Below are 16502 nucleotides of genomic sequence, written 5' to 3' on the forward strand. Positions count from 1 at the left end.
ATGAGCCGGGTCTCACGCTGGTGAGACCCACACTGGGGGGTGAGTGTGGGTAGAGCTTAATAGGCACCATCCAAAGAATCAACATCTCTGGGGAGGCACGCTAGCCAGATCGGGTTCTTTTGGATCTTGGTTTCGCGTTCAACAGAAAACATTCGTGTTAAGATGCAAGAAACAAAAGCCACTTGTCTTTAGGGGGATATAAAGAAAGGAAATCTTTTCTCTGGGGTTGCTAAAGGCTGAAAAGAAAAGAAGTTTCTATTTTCCTAATATTTTCCATCTGTAAGGTCTTTGATGCAGACAGATGTGAGTTCTTACAGAGGGACTGTTGGCTGCAACGATCCGTGCCATCGTCTTGAATGTGGTTTGCTGGAGCAGCCCACTCCTCAGTGGGTTCCTGGGAACTCAGCACAGAGGTCTGGGCTGAAAGAGTGAATCTGAAACACTCAGAGTCTGAACCTCCTAGGAAAGAGGAAGCATATGCTCTACGATTCAAGGACAGACTCACCTGTGGTCAGGTGACTGTGGGATGCTCTTAGACAGGAACGGGCAGGCTTCCACCAATGAGTATAAGGCAGGGGAGGAGACTGAAGGCCTAAGCGGGCCATACAAGACGCCTTTAAAAACTGCTTGTGTCCAGTGATGTTGTAAAGGCCGGAATTGGACTTGGAAAATTCCAAAGTGTCTCCAGTAGACTTTGATTTTGAACATGAGTCATAAGAGGCCAGGAAGGAAAGTAAATAAGTAAATAAAGAAGAGACGTGATCTGCTCCCTCACCAAGCCACCCACCCTCATCTTCATTTGACTTTAGCATCTTCATCTCTCCCTTTTTTTCCCTAGTAATATTGAAAGGATTACCCTTGTTGGCCCCTCTGTGGTTACTGTGTGATTTTACTGTTATTAAATCTGTTATAAACTGCTTCATTATTCCTGACTCTGACTGTCTCTCCTTTAATCCTTCCGTCACCCTCCCAGAAACGCCGCTCCGTTGGCCCCCAGGAAATCCGAGAGCGAGCCACGGTCTTGCAGACAGTGTTTGAAGATTACGTGCACTCCAGCGAGAGGACGGTCTCCGGGGCCAAGAAAGGTTGGTCGATTTCTTAGGTGATTGTGGATGGATAACCCTGCAGGGCATCGTCCCCACCTCCACCCGCACGCCCCCCAGACAGGTTGAGAGGCCAACCAGGCATCTTTGCTCACCAGCAGAAGCCTTCAATCTCCCTAATTCTGCAGGGTTTGGAAGCAGGCACGGAAGGCTTTAGAGTGATATTAAATGTTAATTTCATCCTTCCCCGTGTTTTGCACAAATGAGGCTTTATCTTGGCTTACGTCAGGACTAGAGCTTTGACCTAGCAACTTGGATCTCAGGGATCCATTTTTCTCTTTCTTAGAAAACCAGATAGAAGAGATATGACATGTCAGCAGGAATAGTTGTAGAGATGGAAATTAGAGATGAAGGCAAGGGCTGGAATCATTAGACCAAAGCAGTTCCTATTTGAAAGTACAAAGGAAAATGAGAAGAACAGTGCTGAGGAAGGACCGTAGGCCATGAACCCAGTTCCTGGGAAATTTACAAAAGAGTTAGGTACTAATTTAATATTCAGTGCCTTTATAGGATAAGTTGGCCCCTGGGATCACCAAGCATTAAGGGTGGACTCAACAGTTCCCTTTGAGTGCGGAACAGAGCACGGGAGAAGGGAGCTTAGAACAGCTGCGTGTCCTTCATGCTGGAACGTGTGTGTCTTGGCTAGTGACTTACCCCCACGTTGGGGGATCCAGAGTTCTTTTCGATAGTTACCTACTATTTTGAGAAGAATGCCAGGCTGGCTTACCAATAGATAAACACTATAGAATCCTTTCTTCTTTTTATGAATTGAATCTTTAAAAAAAAACACGAAACAGCTTTCCTTTAACAAATATTTATTGAATTGGGCGCTGTTCCAGGTGCTTGGGGTACACCAGGGGTCAGAACAGACAAAAACTGTCACCTTTAGAACATTCTAGTGGGGGAGCAGAAGATGAACGTAATAAACACAATTAGTAAATTCCATATAAATTAGATAGTCTAGGGAAAGGTGATGAGAACGATGGAGAGAACAGAGCAAGTGAGGGAGATGAAGGGGTGAGGGCAGAGTGAGTCCTGTCCTGAGGGTCGATGCTTGAGCAGAAACCTCACGAGGGGCCGCCCCATGGCTCCGACAGAGGGCGTCCAGGCAGGTTGGGGCGTGGGGGTCAGAGTGCACGGGAGCTCCTGGACAGCAGTGTGGCTGGAAGGAGGGGAGGGGTGGCAGAGGAAGGGCGTGGAGGCCATCCAGGGGACCCGGTTACCGCGAGTGGAAGGGGAACCATTGGAGGGCTTGGGGCAGAGATGTGGTCTGACAGGTCTGAAAAGGTCACTTGCTGCTGAGTGAGAACAAACTGCGGGCACGGGTGAAGGCTGGGAGACTGGCTACCGGGTGGTTACGGTCATCTGGAAATAGATGATGGAACTAAGTTAGCAAGTATTTGCAAGTGCCTGTTACATACCTTAGCACATCATAAAGGCAGTCCTTAGTTAGGCAGTCCTTAATCAGAACCACCCGAGATGAGAGATGACGTCCCAGTAGTTGCCCCATAAGTGCTGATAAAAATCAGTGCGTATTCCCGTCTGGTTTCTGCTAATACCCTGTCCTAGCGTTTCCCTAAAGTGAATTCAGCAACTCCTAAGGCTCCTCCTGAGAACCTGCCTTTAAAGATGTACTGGAACATTCTGTCAGGAGGAATAGAACGTTTATCTCAGTGGAACTTTAGAGTTTGGTCATTTGTGGAAAGTTAGGCAATGTCAGCTTTCTGTACGATGCACAATCAAGTGTTTGCAGCAGGATTTCAGGGTTAATAGCAGAGTTGCAGTGAAGGGGAAGAACACCATCGTTATGACGTCAGTGGCAGAGGTCATCTGGGTATTCTAGCGAGCCTGCAACGATTTCAGTGTGACTGGGTCCTCAGAGTAAAACTTACAGTCAATAGTCCTTAGAGAATGCGGTTTTGTGTTTTCTCTCGTTATCGTTACCATTGAACTTTATACCAAGAAACAGAGTTACTTGCCTTCTTTTTAAAGGATGTTGGAGTGGGGCCAGTCCCCAATGTTTATGTACCAAGGAGGAAATAAATGTATCGTCTTTTAAGGAAACTGCCCATAGAAGATCTCGGTCACCCCACAGCAGACATTAGGTTCTCCCCTATTCTTCTCTCTCCTCTTACTTAGGATTGAGTTCTGGAGGTTTGGGGGAAATATACACATAACTGCCACACCCCAGGAGTTGATACTGTCTTTTGCATTTCAATCTGCATATGCAAATTCCCCACTACTGACTTGCTTCCCTTTTATGCCATTTCAGAACCCACCTCATGAATAATTAACAAAGCAGCTGGGTTTTGCCTTCACGGCAGAAACCTAGTTGGAAACTGGGCCAAGTATGCATTTGTTTTCCTTTTGCATTTTCTGACCCAGTCGTTGCTAATGACCTGAACTTTATCGTGGTCAGTTTCCAGAAGCAGTTACCCCTTTCTCCCCTCATGTCTTGCATCTTGAAGCTAGAGCTTCAGGTGGTAAAAATTGTGGTAACCTAAGTTTGAACTCCAGGGTCCTGAACGAAAATTTCAGAAAGCGGAGTTCTTTACCTGCACAGCGCCACTTCCCCTGCTGTTCGAGCCGCTCTTCCCTGAAGAGCAAGGGCTGCACGTGTAGGGGTTGTGCCTGGCTCTGAAGGGATGCTTCTGGAGGTCAAGAAAATGCAAACTACTGAAATCATCCCTCTCCCCTCAGTGTGATCGGAGGGAGGTTGGCTCCTTGGCCAAATGCTTTGTCTTTAGGAGAATTAGAGGGGCAAGCAAGCAGCCTCCTTTCGCCCTTTCTTTGGGTGGTCGTCACTGTTGATGTGCTGGGTAGGAACATGCAACGCGCCTTCTCTGTACAGACGCGTGCTCTTCTCGGTCGGGGGTGGGGTCGGGAGGGGCGAGGTTGAGCTGCACCTTCCAGGCTGCAGTTCTGCTCCTTTCTGCCTCCTTGACCCAAAGCCTCATCTGCACGATGCCGCTGTTCCTGATCAGATGTCCGAGAGTACATTTGGTTTTATTGCTCAAAAGGACGAAATGTCCTTGGAAGGTATTTTGAAATCGATTTCCCCTAATTCTGTCATCCTCTGGCTCTGAAATGGGACTTGGTGGCGTGCCACTGCCTGCTCTGATTGGCTAGAGCATCATCCGTCTTCCCAAATAAACGTCTCCTTTCAGGACTTCTCGCCTTCCCGCTCGCCTCGGGCCCACAGCCGTCTTCCTTCCACACGTTCCTGGTGCTGCCAGCAGGGCCACTTCCTGCCCCTTGGAAGGTCCTACAGACAGCTGCGCTCCATCTGAGGTTCCTGCTTCTCTGAATTAGCCAAACCTGGGAGTGTGTGCATGTATGTGAGGACGACCAACTGTCGCTGTCCCCAGCGAGACAGGAGCCTTGAGGACGAGGAGGCTTAGTGCAAACAGGCAGTGTGAGATGCTGCCTGACCAGTTGTCGAGGGAGAGAACCCTTCTGCCATTTCTTGGCAAACTCACTATCCCCGTAAAGCTGTTCGTTGAGCACCTAGCTCTCCCAGGACAGAGGCTCTCCAGCCTCGGCTCTCAGGATTGGTGCAGAGAAGAGGAATCCTCTGAGCTGCCAGTCTGCTCAAGCACAAGAGTGAGGTGCGTGAGGAGGCCTGGGCCAGTATCGGGGTAAACGAGGCTTTAGAGGGGCAGACTCTGCTTTGGCGTGGCGTGGTTCCAGTCTGCTCTTTCTGTCTAGAGTAAACGTCGGGGGTTGGGAAAGAGAGGGAGGTGGAGAAGAGGCTGGCGTCTCCAGGGTCATGATAGTTGTAGAGCTTTCGCCTCTGAGGACTTGAATATGTGTCAGAACTCTCCAAACAGCACGGGCCATTTGAAATGTTAAAGATTTTCCTTGAAAAACCTCGTCCCCAGTTATTAAAAAGGGGAGTAAGCACAGATTTAAGCGAGGGGTACAGTGGGGTTGCCTTGGTTATTATTTCTCATCGATTGGGAAAAGGAGTTCACTTTGCTCGGTAAATAGAGCTTTGATGGGTTCCCAGGATCCTTCCAGGAGCTGATCTGCTAAAATGACACTTTTTATTACTGTTCATAAACGCCAGTCTCCAGGTGCTGCTGGGATATTACGTTTAAGCTGTGGGCAAACTTGCCAGTCCAGTGGCTCAACACGCGAAGGCGAGAGACGCCGGTGTTTGGTGCCCGCTTCCATCAGGAGCAGGGCGGGGCGGGGCTCCGGGGGAAGTGAAGTCAGTGGGGTGGGGAGCAGTCCCAAGAGTCCCCCCCGTCCTGTTGGAGTGAGAACAGGGCAGACACTGGACCGTCACTGTTATCCAGAGACATTTAAGGGGAACAAGGTATAGGAAAATGATTCCTCAAAGGGGTGCCCGGGGACTTCCCTGGCGGTCCAGTGGTTAAGACTCTGCGCTTCCAGTGCAGGCGTGCGGGTTCGATCCCTGCTCGTGAACTAAGATCCCACATGCCGCGTGGCGTGGCCCCAAAATTAATTAAATAAATAAATATAAAAATAAATTTTTTAAAAAAGGAGTGCCCAATTAAGGGGTAGCCAGAGTGCCACCCTCCTGGGAACTGCCTCTGACCAGTGCCAGGTTGAGAACAGGGGCCTCTTTCTTAACTTTAAAATAGGACTGAAACTTTCACGATAGACTGTCTGATGAACAGCTCTAAACCGCTGACAGTCCTCAACAGATGAACTGGTCTGTGGGCTATTTTAGAAATTCAGTAATTTTCTTTCTCTTTACAATTCTGTTTTTGTTTCCTTTTTTTACACATTCTTTGAAAGGGTAAGAAACCCCGTATCGATCGATTCTGGATGCGTTCGCACGAATTCGGTTTTAAAATCCCATGAGTATATGGAGAACTGGTGTCGGTGATTCCTCCAGATGGGCAGCTAGAGGTGGCACTCCGGGCAGAGACAGTGTTTACAGTAGCGATAATGTATAGTAATAATAAACATAAGGGCAATCATAATAAAGCCTTGTGAGCCTTTTAAATGTTGTGACATTTGCATGTATTAACTATTTGAGAAAATAATAATTCAATTAGGGAAAAATGTTCCCAATATAAAGGTCTGATGATTTCATTTTTCATAAGAAAATGGTATACATTGATCCTGTCTTAGTTTCTTCACTCATTCTCTCATTCATTCATTTATACAACAGAAACCTGCTGTGTGCCAGGTACTGTGCTAGACCCCAAGACTATAATGAAGAAGAAAACAGGACCCTCCCCTCTAGGTTTATTACAGGCTACGCAGTAAAATGTGAAATTTTATTGGGTTTACTCATTGTGGCTGGTAGACTTACTTATTTTTAGAAATTAAGAAAAATACACAAGTACAGCTTTAGGTTGTTGATGTTTGTTGTGCTATCCTGGTTGTGTGTGCATCATGGCCCGGCAGGGTGAGCTGCGCAGGGCAGCCCTTAGGCCGGGGCAGCTGAGACCCGTCCTGACCGCCTCTCGCCCTCCCACTGTCTTTCAGCCCTGCAGTCCTTCATCCGGGCCTACGCGACCTACCCCCGGGAGCTGAAGCACATCTTCCACATCCGATCACTCCACCTCGGGCATGTGGCTAAGAGCTTTGGGCTAAGAGATGCCCCTAAAAATCTCAGTGCCTTGGCCACAAAGAAGAAGAAAGCAAACCTGAAAAGGTAAGGTGGGCTGAATTTGTCCTCTGTTCAGATTGGCAGCCATGAGATGGTGTGGGGGGCTGCTGTGTGCCAACTTGCATTTTTGTGGTAAATTATCGCCAGTATCTGCCCTTCTCTCAGTATGATGAGTGCTTGGAACAGCTGGAAAAATACCTAATCTGAATGCGTTTAAGGCACTTGCAGAAATTCGATGATGGGTCCTGACCCAACTCCTGTTGGGTCCAGAGTAGTGGGGATTATTGGAACAGCAAGACTGCCCACGGATAGAGTAACTCTGGGGCTTTTCACACTCAGAGCTCCAGGTGTGCTGTGGTCCACCCTGGAAAGCTCTGGGGACTTGAAGGAAGACGGTGGTGAGTTCCATGAAACTCTGCTGCGGCCGCAGGGCTCCTGCAGGCTGGCTGGGCATGGGGGCCGGGCCTGGGGCTCCCAGCGCCGTGTGCCGCTCTGCTTGGTGCTAGCATGCACCTCCAGCACTGAGCACGTGTAGGGCAAGTGCAGTGGACTCTTCTCCCTCCGCCCCCTGCTCCCCCCCCCCAAAAAAAGAACACGTTAGGAACGGTCCAGAGTCGGAGTGAGAAGTGTTGCCCTGCAGGTTGGGCACTGGGCTCCGAGTCCATCTTCACTATTTCAAGAGGTCCTGAGATGATTTCTCTCAACGAAATGCAGTTGTAAAAGGTCTTCTTTCTCTCCTCAAAGACAGGGTATTCATGGGAATTTCCTGGCAGTCCAGTGGTTAGGACTCGGCCCTTTCACTGCCATGGCCCTGGGTTCAGTCCCTGGTCAGGGAGCTAAGATCCTGCAAACCACATGGTGGTGCAGCCAAAAAACACACCACACACGGTGTTCTTTTAGTACCAGCCCCAGCCCTTCGCGGGAGCTAGAGTTTCTTAGATGCCAGGAGCTGCTTGTATGGGGAGTTTGGGGCAGATCATTGTTGTTTTGTTTTGTTTTGTTTTGTTTTTGCGGTACGCGGGCCTCTCACTGTTGCGGCCTCTCCCGTTGCGGAGCACAGGCTCCGGACGCGCAGGCTCAGTGGCCATGGCTCACGGGCCCAGCCGCTCCGCGGCACGTGGGATCTTCCCGGACCGGGGCACGAACCCGTGTCCCCTGCATCGACAGGCGGACTCTCAACCACTGCGTCACCAGGGAAGCCCCCATTTTGGAATTTTTAAGATGCTTCGTCTTTTTTCTTATAGTAATCCCCCTCATATAGGACAACACTCCAGTAATTCTGTGAGGCAGGCATTTCCCCACACGCTCTTCTCCGATGCCCGGACAAGACTGAGACACGTCTGGCTCTGGTTTCTTCCAGGACGTTTTGAGGTGCAGAGCGTTGCCTGCTGCCACACTCTACCTGTCCTGGGCAGGGCTGCAGCCAGAGACCCCTCTGCTCGAGCCAGGTCCTCCCTGAGGGAGAAGGTGCCTCAGCTCCACTCCAGATTTGGGACTGCCGTGCACCAGAGTTAGGTTCCTTCCTTTGGGTTTGGGGTAGCTGACATCTGTACATAGTAACTGGTTTTAAATATGTGACAAAACTATGAGGCTCGCAGTCAGGTCTGGAATGACCTCCTAGTGGTCTGGAAGCCTGGCCATCCTGTCCCACCGTCTCTAAAACGCCGACACGTGAAGGAGGTGGGAATCCATCTGCCACGTGATCACTGGTAAGAAACACGTATTTTGTTTATTCCTCTTCCTGCTAGTAAACGTGACCCCAGTATTTTACTGTCAGCAGCTGATCTACCTTTGCAAGCGTTAATAGCAGCTCTTCAGACTGGGTGTGCCCAGCCCTCACCCAGGGAAGGCAGAGCGGGAGGCTCGAGGCGCTGGGAGTAGCGGGGGACTCGGAGCCAGCATTGTCCTTACCTTGCGAAGCCGCCAGGGAGAGAGCAAGCCGCCGCCTCCCGCTTCAGCTGACCCGCGCTGGCAGATGGGCACCAGGGCTACGATACCCCTGTGAGCAGGGGATTTAGCCGGGCTTTATTTAGGGAAGAATGGGCTGATTAGCTGATAAAGAGCATGTAAGATGGTATGGGGCAGCCTTTGATGTCTGGCTGGCGCGGCGGGGAGCCGGGTGGTGAGTGACAGCAGTGTGTCACACGATTACCCCGCCCGTGACAGTGCCGCTGTCTGTTCTTGCCATGTCACCACTCTGTTACAGCAACTTTTTCCGTTGTTATGCCCTTCTTTTGAAGGCATTTCTCCCCACACTCCTTACACCCTCCCGCCCCACCCCTGCCTTGTTAATGCAGACGGGCACTCAAGGATACAGTAAGTACCTTCTTTACTGGGGGAGATCTTGTCACTCCTGAGGAAGAATGGCTTTGCAGCTAATCTGCACATGGACCGTATCACTGTGGTCGGGGAAGCGGCAGAGAAACTTGACAGATTCTCTGCACCTCAGTCGGGGCTCGAGCCAGTGCCAGTCGCCGCTTTTTAAGGAACAGGAAAGAAAAGTCCATTAAACCCCACACAAGTGTGGAGAGTTACGCTGTGGCCACAATGATTGTCCTGAGCTGAGGCGTCTCTTCTGAAATCCATCTGTCAAGGAAGAGAAGGGGTTCCTTGGGTTTTGTGTGGGTGGGTAAAATGATAGCACTAATTTCCCCGAATTGTTCTGCATATTCCATTTATGGTGTTCACTGCTAGAATAGTTACGTTATGTGCAAACCTCTGATATCTGCAAACCAAATTGATGAGACCGTAAGCAAAATCCTGTCTCGCCTGCCATCCCCAAGCAAGGAGTTCACCTGGGTGTTAGCGGATGAGGCCAGGGCAGGTTAGGCTTGGAGACTACTGGGCATTTCTGTGCAGTGACAGAGGGAACTTTTATCTCGTCTATATGCCTTTATTCCTTCACTGGACCACTTTTCAGAAAAAGGAAAAAAAGAGTTAATGTCCCCAAATAAGGTCTTAATCAGCAGGTCTCTCTCTGTCTCCTTTTTGAGTCCTCAGTTCTGAAGGGGAACAGCAAGTGTCTTCGCCCTGCGCACAGAAGCAGAGTCACGAGCACTCTTCTGACACTGACACACAAGCCTGTCAGAACAGCCCGCCACCCCAGATACCTCCATATCCACGTGCACAGGGAGTCGGTGCTGTTGGTAGAATTTTGAATGGCCCCTTAGCAACATCCGTCACGAACACAGCATTTTCCTCCCGTGAAATGCAGTTCTTCTTTTGCAGCTAGGTAGATTCAGCAGTCCCTGAGCAGCAAAGGCAACATACCTTCCAAAATTTCCATCTTCCCAGGAGTCGCTGAGACCCGGCGCTGTCTGCTCTGGGAGGGCAGAGCTGTGTTGTTTGCCAGGGTGTCTGTCTGTCTGTCTAGGCAGTCACACATGTGAGTAGAACCTGTCCAGGACCAGTGAGCAGACAACTTCCTCATCCGTTTGACACTCTGTGGTCAGTGGTTCAAGGATATAGAAAGTAATGAGCCTTAAAGTCTTAGTGTTATGGTGGCAATGTGAAAGGGCAAGTCTGTTGGGTTTAAACCACCCTATCTCATTTGGATTATATGCTATAATTGTAAGTTCACTTTCCCCCAAACTGTTTAGTTTGCAGCTCCCTAAGGCTGGTCTCACCACTGACTTCTACCATCTGGGTCTTTCTGAAGTTCTTCTTAGTGCGTAGATTTCTTTGTATAAATTTTCTCAAAACAGCCCAGCTAAGTGTTACCTGGTAGTTCTCATTTGATCAAAAAGTAGGGCTGTCTGATCCCTTAGTACTTACTGGATCTGGGTGTGCTTGGTCAGGGCTCAGCAGGCTGGGATCCGTAGTGGAAGGGGACGGAGCTGGTCCCCTGGGGCCGGGCCTCACATCCTAGCCACCATACCCAGCAGGGCAGAGCATGTCCTTCACCTCTGTTACTTCCAAAGCTCTACATTTAGTGTACTTGTTAAAATAAGGAAACATCCTTAGGGAGGTCATTCTTGCCAGACTTTTCTCATCTGTGAAATGCTTTATCATTGAAGTTCAAGTCAGAGATTTTGTGGACCTCCACTTCAGGGTCATTTTTCACCTTTTTTTTTTAAATTTATGTTTCTCTTTTTTCATTGAAGTATAGTTAATTTACAATGTTGTGTTAGTTTCAGGTGTACAGCAAAGTGACTCAGTTATACATATATATTTATATATTTTTCAGATTCTTTTCCATTATAGGTTGTTAAAAGATACTGAGTATAGTTCCCTGTGCTCTACAGTAGGACCTTGCTGTTTACCTGTTGTATAGTAGTGTATATATGTTAATCCCAAACTCTTAATTTATCTTCCACCCACCCCCCCATCCCCTTTGGTAACCGTAAGTTTGTTTTCTATGTCTATGAGTCTATTTCTGTTTTGTAAATAAGCTCATTTGTATCCTTTTTTTAGATTCCACCTATAAGTGATAAGTGGTGTTATGTGATATTAGTCTTTGTCTGACTTACTTAGTATGATCATCTCTAGATCCATCCACGTTACTGCAAATGACGTTATTTCATTTTTTATGGCTGAGTAGGATTCCATCGTATACATATATACCGCGTCTTCTTTATCCATTCCTCTGTCGATGGACACTTAGGTTGCTTCCATGTCTTGGCTTTTGTGAACAGTGCTGCTGTGAACATAGGGGTGCCTGTATCTTTTCAAATTATAGTTTTCTCCCGTTTTTCATCTTTGAAGGCCCTTGCTCTGTCCCTCTCTGTGATTGTCACTCTCGCTTTTTCAGTAATTATTAAATAACTTGTGAGGGTTACTGTGTTGAATAGACTGTAGTTTGAGAAGTTCATACCCGCATCAGCCATCTCCCTGCCCCTCCACTTGTTTCTTAAATGCTGACTGTGGGAGTGTCATGCAGTAATTGACAAGAGCCTGGGTTTTACCCACACCGGCATCTGGGTCAGGTCACTTACCGTTTCTGTTCCTCAGTCCCCTCACCTCTCAGATAGTGGCGCGGAGCCTCACAGTGTTGTCTGGGGACCAACCAGGTGGCGAGTACAAAGCATCGACTCAGTGTCTGGGACGTGAACACGGGAGCACTTGCGGAGGTGGGGACCAAGGCAGGAGCACTGGTTCTTCCCGCCGGCCTCCATCACACTTAGAAGCATCCCTGGAGCAGAGAGAGGGAACCTGTCATTAACTGTCAACCTTTTAGCACCTCGAAGTTTTCTTGTCAGGAACCACCTTGAGAACGCGGGGCTGGTCCCCTCCAAGACGAGCGTGAAGATGCTGCAGCTGCGTCTCCCTGCAAAGCAATATTCTCATCATTAAGCATCTTGCCTGCCAATTGTTATGTGGCCTTTACAGCCTCCCTAATATCACTTAATTAGCTGAAGGCAAACCTGGAATCTTGCCCACCGTGAAAATTCTCTCCGTTTCCTTGAGCCAGTCATCGTTCTGTAGGAAGACAGAGTGGCCAGACGTGAGGTCAGAGGCTGGACAAAGCCCCGTTTGGAAACATGGGGGTTCCTCTCCGCACCCGATCTTGGAGCAGCGTCCTGCACTGCTCATCCCTGCCCTGATCCCTCTGGCCTCCTGGTCTCCCCCTTCAGCCTCCCCGCCCCGTCCCCATGGATCCCCTCAACTTCATTGTAGAACAGTCCACTGCTGGGTCTCCTGCGGCCCTTCCGGTCCCGCTGACCGGTGCTCCCCTTGCCCGTCGTGCCCCTGCTTCTTCCAGCCTTTCGGTGATGTCTCCTTACTCTAATAATTAGGACACACCCCCTCTTCCCTCTCCCCATGGCCTCAGCTGGCACCCCTCCTTTCTCGTTCTCTCCCGGGGCCTTTGCCCGGCATGCTGCAGGCCTGGGCCTCTCCTCACCCCTCTTCGTCTTTGGGCCTCCGTCCCTTCTTCGAGGAAGTCTCCTCTGGCATGCCTGCCCGGGTGGACACCGCATGCCCCCATTCCACCCCCCACCCCACCCCTCACCGCCATCACAGTAGCCCTACACCTGTCTGTGATGTTTGTCTGTGTGGTTCCTGTCTCTCCCCTCCAGGTAGCTCAGGGTAGAAACCCTGTCTGGTTTTCCTCATCGCATCCCCAGCTCCTACCTGGCGCGCGATAGGTGCTCAGGAAGTAGTTTTGAATAGATGAACGGAACCTGAAAGTCTTCTGTAATTCTGAGAGGAAGAGCATAAAGGGAAAGAGAAAAGAGGAGTTGTTCTGACAGGAACCGGGTAAATGCCTCTTAATTGTTTAGTTAGCCCAGCAAACAGCAAATCCTGCCTTTCAGAGCGCCCCGTCCACTCCGTAGTCTGTCCTGAGAGAACAAGCATGGGGTCACTTTCCTCTTGGCATGAAATAGTCCCCGAGAAGGACTGAGCCTCGGGCCCTGTTTCCCCGACGTCACAGTGGAGGAACCCACAGAACGTGGAGATGAGTGGGTTCGGGATCGGGGTCTCCACCAGCCTGGGTAGGGCCAGGGCAGATGCCCACAGAGGGTCAGTTCACTCGACCTCAGCCTGAAGACCAGAGGGAAACAGCTAGGATCACCGGCAGTGACTGTGAGGACAGGTGTGCGTGTCCCGTGGGGCAGGGGAGCAGAATCTCCTCTCGCAGGCTGCTAGGGAGCCGTATGAAAACACAGGAGGGCCCGTGCTTTAAAGGTGAGCTCGGGTTAAGGGAGAGAATTTTCACTTAGAGCCTGGGTGAGCTGTATGGACTGTAGCCGAGACCATATTCTGCCGGCCTCTGTGTCAAGGGTGATGAGGTGGGTAACTTCGAAGCCCACGCTGGCTTGCCTCTCTGGGACATCTATACCGACAAGTGTCCAGACTGGGACAAGGGGCAGGACGAGTGCTGTGGACGGTGGCTGGGTCTCTCTGGGTGAAGAACACCGGCACAGAGGGGTCACTTGGGGGTGATGTGATTATTGAGGTCCCCCCGTTGCATGCACACACAGCCCTGGGTTGAGCTGCATGGGCAGGGCTCCTCGGAGGGCCAGCCCTCCGCCCTCAGCACCCCGGCGCAGCTCCAGGTTGCTCCCTGCCCGCCGCCAGGCGCCAGCGCTGCACACGCAGCTCTTCACATCTGGTCCTTGCTTCTACCAGTTTGTTCTGCCTGACACCGTGCAATTAGCAGCCTCCTCATGAAACACCCCCGCCACTGGTCCGTGCCCACCCCCGGCTAATGAGGCAATCAGGGGGATTTCACAGTGACCCTGCGCTGCCTCCACACCTGGGTCACCTGCAGACAGCGGGAGCCACGGGGCGTGTGCTTTCAGGCAGGCAGTCAGGGCTGACAACAAAGAACAGGAACCCAGCCAGCCTCTCCCGGGAGGATGCTGGAGACGGCACATTCCCATTGGAGCCTTCCCGGCCCTGGAGTCTGAAGATGTGCCCGGCCCAGCACGCGCTGGCAGATGCCAGACCCACGAGGCCTCGCGCAGCAGGAGACCCGACTCTGCAACACCTTGTCCTTGCTCCAGGCTCTTCTAGTTCAGACTATTCGAGAAATCAGGAAGGAAGGAGCACGACGGTCCCCCAGCTCTCCGCTTGCTACACGCAGCTTAGTTCAGGCCGACGACTCCCCTCCTCTCACCTGTCCCCACGTTCCTTGGGCTCCTTCACATCCCCAGCCCCTCCACATACTCCTTGCTCTTATGCCACAGAGCCTTTCCGTCTGGTTAGGACCCATAGGGAATGACCTCAGGTCTTTTCCAGATGTTCTCTCCATCCTGGTCCTGACGTTCCAGCAGCAGGCTGACACGTGGAGTGACATCTTAACCAATAAGTAGCCCAGAAGAGGGGTGTGGTTTGAGAGCGCCGACATCCCGGAGTGACGGCATCTGGCTGTCTGCCAGCATGTCTCTTGAGGGAGTACGTGTGCCCTGGCCGTGCTGAATCCACACGCGTTGTCTCGTTGAGCCTCACCAGGTCCCTTTGACCACGGCCGAGTTCCCAGTAACTGGTGAGAAGGTGGACGTGCCCGGTCCTGTGGCACTGAGTCTGAGAGACTTGGGAGCCCACGTTCCTGGCGCTCGTCTCCTTCCTTGCATGCACCCGTTGGGAAGCTTCTGGTTTCTATGATTAGTGTTAGGCTAAGTAACAAGTAGATGAATTCTGTTAAGGGTGTTTTTTGCCCGTGAACAGATAATTCTTTGTGTAATGGGAGAAATGGACGTAAAGCAGAAGGCGTTCTGGTGCACATATGGAAGGATTTGATTTGAAGCCGTCAGAATGGCAAACCCTGCAGTGGGTGCGAGCACCTTTCTGCTCATGGGGCAGACCTCTGAGAACAGACAACTGCGGGCAAGATGTGGATCCGGCTTTTTCTCTAGTTTCCTTCTGAGTCTAGAGGTAGAGGGTGCAGTGGGAGAGGCCCGGGCTTGGAGTCGGGCGCTCAGCAGCAGCTTCGTGTTGCCGCGGGGCCTGTCAGGTCGTGTGGGGCGTGGGGAGGGATGATGGACACGCGGCACCGGCCGGGGCTTAGAGTCGTCGTCCAGTAAATGCTGATTCCTCTGCCCCTGCCCGCTTCTCTCTGAGTCTGTGAATAAAAAGTGAGAGCTTCACGGGAATTCCCTGGCGATCCAGCGGTTAGGACTTGGCGCTGTCACTGCCGAGGCTCCAGGTTCAATCCCTGATCGGGGAACTAAGATCCCACAAGCCTCGCGGTGTGGCCAAAAAGAAAAAAAAAGTGGAAGTTTTATAGACTCTTCCCCGAACGCTCCCGCCCACCGGAACCTTGTGCCATCGGTCACATTACTCCTTGGTTGTAAGACCTCCGCTTCAGGGCTCCCAGCAGCGGGGTAGGGGGGACTCGCCACCTCCAGGGTGGAGTTAGTTAGAGCTAACTAGTTAGAGCTCCTGAAATGAGCCCAAATTGACCACTTTCACTTTGCACCCTTTGGTCTCCGGATTCAAATGCTGAATGTGCGTGACTTACAAAGCTGACGATACAAGGTGTTGTTATTGACAAAGCAGCCCCGGGTCCACGTGACGAGGCGTCCGGTGTCTGATGACGGCGGCCCATCTCCTCTGCCTTCCTCTTTCCGGATTGTTAATGATGATTATAGTCAGCGTGTTCCCGGTGCCTTCAGGACAGGCGCTCTGATACGGGCTTTGATTCGTTAGTTCGTTTAATCCTTTTGAGAGTAAGCAGCCTGGCACTGAGAGAAGTAGCACCTCGGCCAAGCTCAGAAAATAGGTCCCACAGCCCCTGCAGGACGGTGCCGGGGTCCTCCCCTCCGAGGGCCAGCTCCGCCCCGGCACCTCCAGCCGCCCCACGTCCCAGCCCAGGGCGGCTTTTCTCTCCGCCCAGGTTCTTGTCAGAATCTGGCTCCTCCAACTGCCCAAACGTGCAGTAGAGCCCGGCTGGCCCAGAGAGCAGAGCAGTCACGTCTGTCACTGCAGCCAGTGGTGACAGCAGAGACCACGGCTGCCACCCACGTGGGGCTCAGCCGCGGCTGGGCTCCGGTCAGAGCCATGGGTTTCCTCCTCCGGTCCTCCCATGTCCTCACGTGCTCTCCCTCTCCCGGGGCGGGGCCAGGACTCGCACCCTGGCCTCCTGGCTCGACGCTGTGCGGCTTCTCCCACCCTTGGCTTCGGGTCAGCCTGTGGCTCAGGCAGCTGAGCCCCTGCCTGTGTGCACATGTGACGAGCCAGACCACCCGCCTTCTCTGGCGCAAGAGCGTGGGCCCCCAGTTCAGGGTCACCTTTTAGCCGAGCCCATCCTTCTGGCCCGTTGGGGTACTCTGCCGTCCAGCGTGCTAGCTGTCCCTGCAGGCTCCGTCTCATCTGCAGAGGTGATAAATACGCCTCATAATGTCATTGGAGTCATCGATAATGGT

The 16502-nt window shown here is 51.5% G+C and overlaps 1 protein-coding gene across 1 annotated transcript in view; it reads left to right on the forward strand.

The window, feature by feature from the left end:
- DDX31 (DEAD-box helicase 31) overlaps positions 1-16502 on the forward strand; it is a 74511-nt gene that overhangs the window by 50335 nt on the left and 7674 nt on the right. Inside the window, 2 exon segments of the mRNA XM_027104442.1 lie at positions 974-1085; positions 6570-6738. Coding sequence (XP_026960243.1) covers positions 974-1085; positions 6570-6738 — 281 coding nt within the window.

The sequence above is a fragment of the Aethalodelphis obliquidens genome, unplaced genomic scaffold, assembly GCF_003676395.1.
Source record: "Aethalodelphis obliquidens isolate GAN/ISIS:26980383/991018 unplaced genomic scaffold, ASM367639v1 scaffold7, whole genome shotgun sequence".
NCBI classification, from domain to species: domain Eukaryota; kingdom Metazoa; phylum Chordata; class Mammalia; order Artiodactyla; family Delphinidae; genus Aethalodelphis; species Aethalodelphis obliquidens.